The 9,954-nt window shown below is 65.6% G+C and overlaps 1 protein-coding gene across 2 annotated transcripts; it reads right to left on the bottom strand.

The window, feature by feature from the left end:
* Positions 1 to 213: 213 nt before the first annotated feature.
* On the bottom strand, positions 214 to 9,547 carry LCK (LCK proto-oncogene, Src family tyrosine kinase). 2 transcript variants are annotated; one of them, XM_054223374.1, is made up of 13 exons: positions 8,651 to 9,542; positions 5,431 to 5,537; positions 5,188 to 5,269; positions 5,013 to 5,103; positions 4,787 to 4,885; positions 4,538 to 4,641; positions 4,280 to 4,429; positions 3,841 to 3,993; positions 2,559 to 2,738; positions 2,082 to 2,158; positions 1,825 to 1,978; positions 1,197 to 1,328; positions 214 to 878 (listed from the first exon to the last, which is right to left on the bottom strand). In XM_054223374.1, the coding sequence occupies exons 2-13, from the start codon at positions 5,530 to 5,532 to the stop codon at positions 676 to 678; spliced, it is 1,527 nt and encodes a 508-aa protein (XP_054079349.1). In that variant the 5' UTR covers positions 5,533 to 5,537; positions 8,651 to 9,542; the 3' UTR covers positions 214 to 675. The 2 variants fall into 2 exon arrangements, with proteins under 2 accessions (XP_054079349.1, XP_054079348.1); XM_054223373.1 differs by having other exon boundaries at positions 5,013 to 5,269; positions 8,651 to 9,547.
* Between the last annotated feature and the right edge of the window lie 407 nt (positions 9,548 to 9,954).

Raw genomic sequence — 9,954 nt, 5'->3', positions numbered from 1 at the left:
CGTTGCCCCGGCCCCGGTTTGTGTCGCCCGGGGTGGGCGAGAGCGGGCCCGGGGGGTCTGACACGGCCGGGGTCGGCCTGAGGGGGGAACTCGGCCCCCAGCAGCACCCCGGGGTGGGGTTTGGTGTCAGCGGCGTCCACCCCCTGTGGGCATCACCCCACTTGCCCCACGGCAGCCTGGCTGCCCTGGGCCACAGCGAGGCCTCCCGGCCACCACGGGGGCAAAGGACTTTATTTCCCCCAAAAAACAGACAGCGGTTGGGAGGAAGAGCATCCCACGGCCGAGGGCTGGGGCAGCCATCGCTTGTGGGGGGGGACCCACCGTCACCAGGGGTGACGGAGGTGGCGAGGCCCAGAAGGGCAGGGTGAGGGGGCTGGAGGCCCGTGTGGGGCTGGAGGACGGATCTGCAGCCGGGCGAGCGCAGGGACAGCGTGGTGGGCACCCGCCGGAGCCCCCTGCTCTTTGGAGTCAGTTATTGGCTTTGGCCGTCCATCGCCTTCCTGGGGGGTGTGGTGAAATCCACTGCTCCAAAGATTTGAAGCGCTTCAAATCTTTACTGCTGAGGTCCGGGCAGCCTTTGCCAGCGCCCCAAGGAGACGTGTATGGAGTCTGCGGGGACCTGGGATCATCCCCGGACACCCCAGTGCGAGGGTGCCCCAGCCACTGCTGGGGTCCTCACGGCTGCTGCTGGTACTGGCCCTCGGTGGCAGTGAAGAAGTCCTCCAGCACGCTCTTCATGTACTCGAAGGTGGGACGTTCCTCGGGCCTCTCCTTCCAGCACTGCATCATCAGTTCGTACAGCTCCTGCGGGCAGTTGTCCGGCTGCGGCATGCGGTAACCGCGCTCCAGGTTCTGTATCACCTCGGGGTTGGTCATCCCTGCGAGGACAACGCGCACAGCACTGAATGTGGGTCACCCCCGTGTCGCAGGTAGCACCCTACATTTGCAAATCTCATGGAAAAGCTTCCTGCCCCCTCCACTGCCTCTGAAACCCCCCGGTGGCTTTTGGGCCGTGGCTGGCCACGTGCATCGGGAAGCGGTTGAAACCATCGCGGGCTGGCAGGGAAAGGAGCCAGATGGGGCGGCTCGGGTCGCGTGTGTGCGTGCGGGAGTGCATGCACGCACTCCTGGGTGTGCGCTTGCGTGTGTGCGTGTGCGCGAGCCCTTCTGCCGCGCAGCTGCTGGGAAATCCTGACCTGGATACGGGATCCGGCCGTAGGTGACGATCTCCGTGAGCAGGATGCCGAAAGACCAGACATCGGACTTGATGGTGAACGTTCCGTAATTAATAGCCTCCGGCGCCGTCCACTTAATGGGGAATTTAGCTCCTGAAAAACAGCAGGAGGGGAGAAAATAAAACCTTACAGCTGAGCTGGAAACGTCCCTCTCTGTTTAATTTGATGTGACAAGCCCAAGTCAGCCTCTGTCCGTGCCCTACACGTGGGGACGAGTTGCGTTTGGTGACAGCCACCCCCTTGCTCAGCCCCCACTGCCTGTCTGGCTACAGAGCCCCCAGCACGGGCTGGCACCCCTCCAGTGGGCCAGCACGTCTGTTCCTGCAGTAGCCACCAGATAGGGCTGTCACCCCACCAAAAGCAGGGTCGGGCGGGTATGCAGTCCCGCAGCCCCCCTCCAGCTGTCAGGGGGAGGGATGGAGGGGGGAGGACCCCCCACCTGCTGCTGCGGGGGCTGCTCCCGGGGCATCGCGGGGACCCCCAGAAGAGGTGGGTGGGGGTTTCATTCTCCTGCAATCCCAAGCTGCGTGCACCCCCAGAGCGGTGCTCGGTGGGGGGACATGTGGGGCTGAGGTGGGGGGGGACGCACCCTCGCGAGCCGTGTACTCGTTGTCCTCGATGAGGCGGGCCAGCCCAAAGTCGGCGATTTTGCAGCACAGGGTGTCCGACACGAGGATGTTGGCAGCGCGCAGGTCACGGTGGATGTAGTTCTTGGCCTCGATGAAGGCCATGCCTTCGGCGATCTGCGGGTTGGAACAATTGCAATTAATAGCCGCGGGGCAGCCCCAGCTCCAGCCCCGGCAGAACCCTCCCCGCCAGCATCCCCGCGTCTCCGTGCCCCCTCACCTGGGCGGCCATGTCCAGCAGTTTGTTGATGCTGAGCTTGACTCCTTCCGAGGTCTTGAGGAAGTCCACGAGGCTGCCTGCAGGGAAGGCAGCAGGTCTCAGCACTGCCTCCCCTCCCCACGCTGCCTCTCGGGGATGGGTCTTGCAGCACTGGGTTCACCATCCCCCAAGTGAAACACCGACGGTGGGGCTGGGCAGCTCGCAGCCCCCAGAAAGGTGGGCAGGCGTGGACGGGCGGGAGACCACGCTGCCTGCAAGGGCCTTTTTCCCCTGCCGGGGCTGACCCCCGAGCTCCCAGTCATGGGGAGAGCCCTGGTGCAAAGGCAGAGTGCAGGGAGGCGAAGGATGCCAAAACAGCTCGACACATAAACACCAGCTCTGACGGCTGGACGGGAACAGCCAGGAGCTGAAGGACCACGGCTCTGCACAGCCCCCAGCCCCCCCTACCCGTGGTGGGCAGCGCCCGGGTGCCCTCACCCTTCTCCATGTACTCGGTGATGATGTAGATGGGCTCCTTCGTCACCACGGCGTAGAGCCGCACCAGCCGCGGGTGCTGCAGGTTCTTCATGAGGTTGGCCTCCGCCAGGAAGGCGCTGGGTGACATGCTGCCCTGCTTCAGGTTTTTGATGGCCACCTTGGTGTGGCCGTTGTAGAAGCCTGCGGAGAGACGGGGCGGAGCGTGACAGGCCAGAGGGACCCCATCACCAGGCATGGCCGAGGGACGCGTGGCACTAGCGGTGCTGGCCAAGGAGGCAAGCGTGGGGCTGCTCTGTGGATCTAGAGCATCCCAGCCCGAGGCTGAACAAGCAAGAGATGTCGGAGATCGCAAAGGTTGGCTGAAGATGGGCAGAGGACCCTTGCGCCCTGGAGGACTGTTGCAGCGGGGCCAGAGGACTTTGGGGACAATCACAGCTCTGTGCTGGCCACCTCCTCGTCGAAAATCTGTAGCTGCATTTTACCACCCCAGGCAGTTATTTTTACATGTGGCTTTCAGCCACCAGAAGGAAAGGAAGCTGTTGGTTGCTGGGCTTTGAACAGGGCGGGCAGCTGGGGGAGCTGGGCAGCGATGCCGAAGCCTGGCTCCTGCCAGGTGCCCCGAGGGGACTTTGGGGGACGGCCAGCACCCGTGGGAGCGAAGGCAGGGACCCCGCTGTGGGGCAGGGACCCCACAGGGACCCCGCAGGGAGCAGGGCAGCCCCGGTGTCTTCCCCACCTGGGGGGCAGGAGGTGCTTTTGTGGCTGGGTCTCAGCACCTTTGGGGCCCCACGCAGCCTCCGAGCCCGCAGCTGCTCCCAGCGTCGCAGCGGCAGCCACAACAAGGGACGTTTCCCGTGCAGGACCACGCACGCTGCTGGCGGGCCCCATGCCAAAGCCGGCAGCTGCTCTCACGGCAAGCGGAGCCGGGCTCGGTGAGAACATGGTGCAGCCCCGGTGCACGGACGCCTGCAGAAGTGCTCCCTATCTCAGCAGCAGGTGCCCGCCCGGGCAGCGGTGCAGGGGTCCGGGGTGGGAGGGATGGGAGAAGGGGGAAGCTTGGGCTGCTCTGGATAAACCAGAGCTGCCTCTGGCCTGCTCTAGCTGTTGGTTTTCTCCCTTCTTCCAGGGCCCATGTAAAATGCCAAGGTCCCACGTGTGGGGCTGTACTGGCTGCTCCATGCGAGACCCCTCCCTGACCCCAGGACACCGCAGAGCCTGGCTGACGCTGCCCACACCGGTGCCTTCATCCAGGAGGAAGCACCCCGGTTTCACCCCGACTCACCCATCCAGACTTCTCCAAACTGCCCGGCTCCCAGCTTCTCCACCAGCTTCAGCGACTCCCGCGGCACCTCCCACTCGTCCTGCCACCACGGCTTCTGCGGCTTCTGGGTCCGGCAGGGCTTGCCGAGGCGGGTGCACAGCCCGTCGGAGCTGCCTGCGGTGCAGGGGCGGGCAGAGCCGGCGTCAGTGCAGGCAGGGGGCATGGGCACCCGGCACAAGCGAATGCCTTTGCTGGGGCACAGGGTCCTGCTTATCCCACCCCATCCCATCCCCATCCCATCCCACCCCACCCCATCCCATCCTATCCCATCCTATCCCATCCCATCCCGTCTCCCTCCCCATCCTGTCCCCATCCTAACCCATCCCCATCCCATCCCCTGCCTGCATCCCTGCCAGCCCCTGGACCACTCGTTCCCCCCCAGCCCCTGGGTGGCACGTACGCGTGTAATACTCCACCAGCTCGTGCAGGCTGCTGAAGGTGACGCGGGGGGAGATATAGTACCCCCCATTGTCCATGTTGCGGATCTTGTAGTGCTTCACCGTCTCACCCTGGTTCTGGTCAAAGTCCCTCACTGACAGTGAGTAGGAGCCTGGGGAGACGGGGACCGTGTGGGTGCGGGACGCCAGCACTCCTCCTGTGCTTCCCAGTGCCTTTCCCAGTGCCGGTGGCAGGAGATACTGGACCCGGGGGATGGTACCTTTGGAGGTCTCGCTCTCTCGGATGAGGAAGGAGCCGTGTGTGTTGCCCGACGCCAGGAGCTGCCTCTCCGCATCCTTGCGACTGATGTTTTTGAAGAACCACCTGGGGACACAGGGCAGGGTCAGGGCCGGGGTGGGACTCAGGCCACCTTCACACACCAGCACTTCAGGGGATGCTCCTGGCACTTCCCATGCTGCTGGCACAGCTCCTGCCCGGGCACGGCTCCTCCTCAACCCCCCCTACTCACGGCTCGGGCTCCAGGCTGTTCACCATGGCCACGAAGTTGTAGGGGATCAAACCCTCCTGGCCAGTGGTGAGCGACTGCGCTTTCCACCACTCCCCGCTCCTGCAAGGACACAGCGAGGTGAGACCCCCCCGGCTGCCAGGACCCCACATGGACCCCCCCAGCAGCACCGGGGAGCCGTGGGGGTCACACCGGGGTGGGTGCTGGGATGCCATCAGCATTCGCTCACTCTTCCAGGATGCGGAGCTTCTCCCCCTTCTGCAGCCCCAGGTCCCCATCGTGCTTGGGCTCGTAGTTGTACAGGGCCACCACCAGCTTATCTGGGAGGACAAGCGGAGGGGCAGGGTGGCGGTGGTCAACTGGGGGGGTGTCCACAGCCGCCCCCTGCCATGGCTGGACCTTACCTTGCAGGGGGGAGCATGGCGGAGTCGTGGCCTCGTAGGACACCAGCGGATCTTGCACCTCAGAGCCATTGCGGATCAGCCTCTGAGAGGGGACAAGGAGCCCCGTGAGCCCTCGCCTTCCTGGGATTTGGCCATCCCATGGCCATCTCTGGAGGTGTTTGGCCACTGGGATGGGGGACGGGGGGTCTGGAGGCGTTTGGCCACTGGAAGAGGGAAAGGGGGGTCTGCTTGCCCTCTCCTCACCTGGCGCTTGCTGTCGGGCTCGATGGGGTAATTGCAGTGCTCACAGATGTCGATGTTCTCGATCCAGTCCTCGTCATAGTCTGAGCTGCAGCAGCAGCCCATGGTGGCTGCAGGGGGAGGAGAGATGACGAAGGAAGCCTTCGCCCCCCCCAGCCCCAGCCCTGCCTCTCATCCCGCTCCAGCACGTCCCCATCCCTGCGTCCATCCGTCCGTCTGGCTGCCCACATCGCATGGCCCATCCCACCCAGGTCCTCTGCTGAACTGCGGGCATCCCCTGACTCTCCATCACCAGCCATATTTCCTCCTAATTTGGTTCTGGCTTTGTTAATTAAAACCACTGAAGGCAATTAGTTCCTAGCCTGAGGCTCCCCTTTCCCACTGGCACAGCCTGGCGGTGCCTCCTTCGCCAGCTCCTTCCCACCCTGAAGCCCTTGGGCCGATCCCTCCCTTCTCCGTCTAGCTAACAAGCTAATCATGACTATCCCATTAGTAATTAATACAGCCTTGCCTGGCCCTGCATTGTGTTTTTTTTCACGAGGTTTGGCTGGACCAGGCGCCTCCCCAGCCCTAAAAGCGGCTCCTGGGGTCAGAGGCGGATGCGAGCGCTCCCCCACCCACGCGACATCGCCTCCGATTTCCTTCTCCCCGGGCTCTCGATAGCCCTCCCCGCCCCGTGCATTCGGCCCTGTCGCTGTGCTCCTGCTTCTCCTGCGTCAGGGATGGGCTTTAAACCCCCATCCCTGCTCAGGGTCCCCTCACCCTCGGCAGCTCCCCCTCAAAACGTCCCCAACCTCAAGCGTCAGCCCTGGCCACGGTGACACCAAGCCGGCGTAGGGTTCCCGGCACCGCAGCGTGGGCACCGGGGCAGCCCGGCAGCGATGCCACAAGCGTGGCGTGGGCTCTGCCCCCCGGCCAGCTCTCGTCTTCTCACAGAAGCCCAGCATGGCACGGAGCCGGGAGCCTCGGCAATGCGTCATGTGGAAACAGCGGCCCACGGCCCTGAAAAAATCTCTTCCACAGAATCCCCCACGCCTACGCCACCGGGATTTCTCTCCACCAAGACCTGGCCCCCAAACCCTCTTTTCCAGGCTCTGCCAGCGGCTCTGGGGGTTCTTTGGGGGCCCCAGTGTGGTTTCCACAGGCGCGGGGTGCCAACGGCAGGGCTGGGAGCCCCGCGCCGCCAGGAGCCAGCCCAGGTGTCTCTGCCCCCGGCACCAAAATCAGCGGCCGCTTTCACAAACGCCGAGCGTGAGCTCTTATCTGGCAGCGAGACGGTGCAGCTGCGGGGGTCCCCGTCCCCGCCGTGCCCTGCAGCGAGCCAGGTCCTCGTTGGGCTGGCTGAGCCCCGGGAGCCGCTTTGCTGGGAGATGCTGGCACCGCCGGCAGTGTTTTCTCCTTGGTTTCCTACCCAGGAGCCATTGCAGGGCTGCGTTCTCACAAGCGCACACATAAATCCACCTCTCTGCGTGACGCTGGGGAGGGCACAGCAGGGGGGCTTCGTTTGAGGGGGTACCCCCATGGGCAGCTGGGGACACAGGGAAGAGCCTCCCAGGGGGTCCCCAGGGAGGGTGTGGGGTCCCCAGGGTGCTGCCAGCCCCCGGAGCCACCAGCCCCCGGAGCCGCCAGACCCGGCCATCAGAGGCTGCTGCAAGCCAGAACCCCCCGTCCCGCGCTGCCAGGGCTGGTTTTGCAAACCAGGAGCCCCTTCCCTTGGGGACAGCATGGCTGTTTCAGCATCTGCAGCAGTGACACGGTGGCCATCCCCACAGTGCCACCTCGGGCTGGCCACCAGCACGGTGGCCGACGGAAGCGGCGCCGATGGGCGAGTTTGCAGACGAGCGAGGCCCCCCCGCGTCACGCGATGCTGCTCTGGGGACTCAGAGGCTGAAAACCACCCTGGTGCCTTCAGCTTCTGGTGACACCGATTTGGGAACCTCTCTGGCACCCGCGGAGGGGCTGGGCCATGCCGCGGTACCCCACGGCAGGCAGGAGGAGCGGGCAGGGCCCCGGCCATGCCCATGCCCACCCCCAGCACGACCCCGGCCCCACAGAGGAGAAGCCCCCGCTCCCCCAGACCTGCCCGCAGCCCATCAAACGCCTTTACCGAAGGCGAGAGATGCCAGGAGGTGTTTTTTCCTTCCTGCACGAAGCCAGGGTGGGGAGGGAGGTGCTGCTATTGTGCCTTTTTTTTTGTTGTTTTTTTTCTTCTTTCTTATGTACTGAAGCCACAGCGTAATTTCCACCCAGCAGCCGTTTCACCTGCGCGGTGCGAGGGCCACGCCGGTGACACGGGGCGTTTGAAGTCAGGTTTTTTGCGACGGCATCTGTGCAACCGAATTTCTCGTGCGGAGGCTGCCTGGGAGGGCCGTGTGGGCGCCCCTGCACCGCGCCTCGCCGTGTCCCCGGGGACGTGTCTGCACGGGCGCAGGGTGTGCACACGCGTCCTTGCACGGCCACGTACGTGCCTCTCCCCGGCTCTGCTCGGGAGCGTGCCCGGACCCCCCGGCTCGTCCCGCGGCGCTGCCCTGTGCTGGCCCTTCCGCACACGCTGCTCCGGCCGGGCCCGTTGGTTTGCTTGCGTGCGTGGGCGGGCGTGAGGAGGGCTGAAGGCTGGGCTGACCCTGTCCCTGATGCTCTTCAAGGCTCACCGGGGTGCCCCGGATGTCCCCGGGCCAGCTGTGACCCAGCTGGACGTTCAGCCCCGCGCTGGCGTAGCCTTGTGGAGACCACGGCCCCCCAAGCTGCCATCGCAGGGGAGAGGTGTTTGCACTGAGACAGCACCGAAACCGGGCGTATCTCAGTGTCTGAACCCCCCAAACTGGCCAGCGGACCCCAATGGACCGGTGCTAAACCACTGCCTGGCCTTGGGGACAAAAATCCCGCTCTGCGCTGGAAATGGGGGCTCAGGGAGAGCCCAGCGAGGTGGCCAGCACTCCCACCCCAGACAGGGTCCCCAGGCAGGCAGAGGGCATCGGGGCAGGAGCTTTCATCCCACCTGGGAATCCACAGAGGAACGGCGAGCACAGCCCCACTCCCCCCATCCCTCACCCCAGCACCAGCGCTCACGGCCCCCCCAGTGACTAGCCCAAACCCCCATTTCCATCCCTCCGAGGGGCAACCTTGAGAGTGCAAGGGGACCCCCCACCCTCCGCAGGCACTCGGGTGGTCCCCAGCTCCCATCCGGAGGCTGTGAACCCTCTCGCCCCCAGGTCCCCGTTACCTGTTGGCAGCGAGGCGAGGACCAGCGGCGCTCAGACTCCCATGGTCCGGCAGCAGGACCGAAGTCACCGTCCCCGCTCACGTCCTCTCCATCCCCGGCAGGAGCGCGGCGACCCTCTGGGGAGCAGAGCCGAGCCCCCCGCACGCGGGCGCGCGCTCCCTGCCACCGCCGCTCGCTCTTGCTCGCCGTCTGCCCTGGTTTCCTGCCTCATGAGCAAACTCTAGAGAAGCTGGTTCGCAGCTCGCGCACAACCGCAAGAGCTAGTGACAAACCCCGATGGCTTCCTGCCATCCCTGGCAAGAAAGGTCCCTGCTCTGGGTGCCCCCGGCCACCAGTCCCCAGGGACCGGGTGGCCAAGGGGATGCTCAGCCCCTGGGCCGGCGGGGGAGAGGGGTCCCACGGGCTGGGAGGTGTGCTGCGGGGGGCCAGGCTGGTGGGGGCATGCACCAGCTGCCCCGACCCCGTCGGACCCTACACAGCTTGTGGGACTCATCCTGCACCCAGCACCCCCCGCTTCGGCTGTCGCCACCGGGTCACCCCAGACCCCGGCACTGGCAGTGACAGTGGCTGAAGCCGAGGGGACACGCCATGCCCCGGCCCAGCTGCCAGCCCTGTGCTTTTGGAGACGGCTCTGAGCAGAGCAACCACAACGCTATTGTCTTGGCTTTTGCGATCAAACACGAAGCCGCAGGTACCTGCCGGCTGCTCTGCGGAGGCAGGGGCAGGAAGCCCAGCAGCGCCCGGGGAGGCTGCGGCAGCTGGGGGGGCACCATGGCAGTGGCAACACCCAGCGCAGCATCCCCCCTGGCAGGGACGTTTCCCAGGGGCAGCCGCGCAGCCCCGCTCCCGTCGTGCTCGCCAGCGCCACGGGTGCCGCAGGGATGGCGGGGAGCGCTGCCAGGCCCTGGGGTGTGCCGCAGCCTCGGGGGGCACCTCGGGCTCTCCCCGTGTCCTGCTGCTACCCCAGGGAGGAGAAGCGGCCCCCGAAATTATCCCTGGGTCACTCCACAACTTCCCCGGCTCACCCCACAGTTTCCCCTGCATGGCTTGCAAAAAGCATTCTATGAAAGTCACATCCCCGAGCGGCAACTTCTTCCTTCAGGGTTTGGTGTTAATGAAGGAAGGGAAAAAACCCAAAGCAAACCCCTCTGGTGAGGGCAGCGTTGCCAGCCCCCGCTGGCACCACCCCCAGGGTCCCTCCTGCCCCCGGCGCAGCGCTGCAGGGGGTCGGGAGATGGGGCAGGATGGGGGCATGGGGGCTGACGAACCCTGAGCACGGCCCCTGACACCTCCCGGCCTCAAGC

This window comes from Rissa tridactyla, chromosome 18, assembly GCF_028500815.1.
Source record: "Rissa tridactyla isolate bRisTri1 chromosome 18, bRisTri1.patW.cur.20221130, whole genome shotgun sequence".
Taxonomy (NCBI): domain Eukaryota; kingdom Metazoa; phylum Chordata; class Aves; order Charadriiformes; family Laridae; genus Rissa; species Rissa tridactyla.
This window is presented reverse-complemented; position numbering and strand designations above follow the sequence as displayed.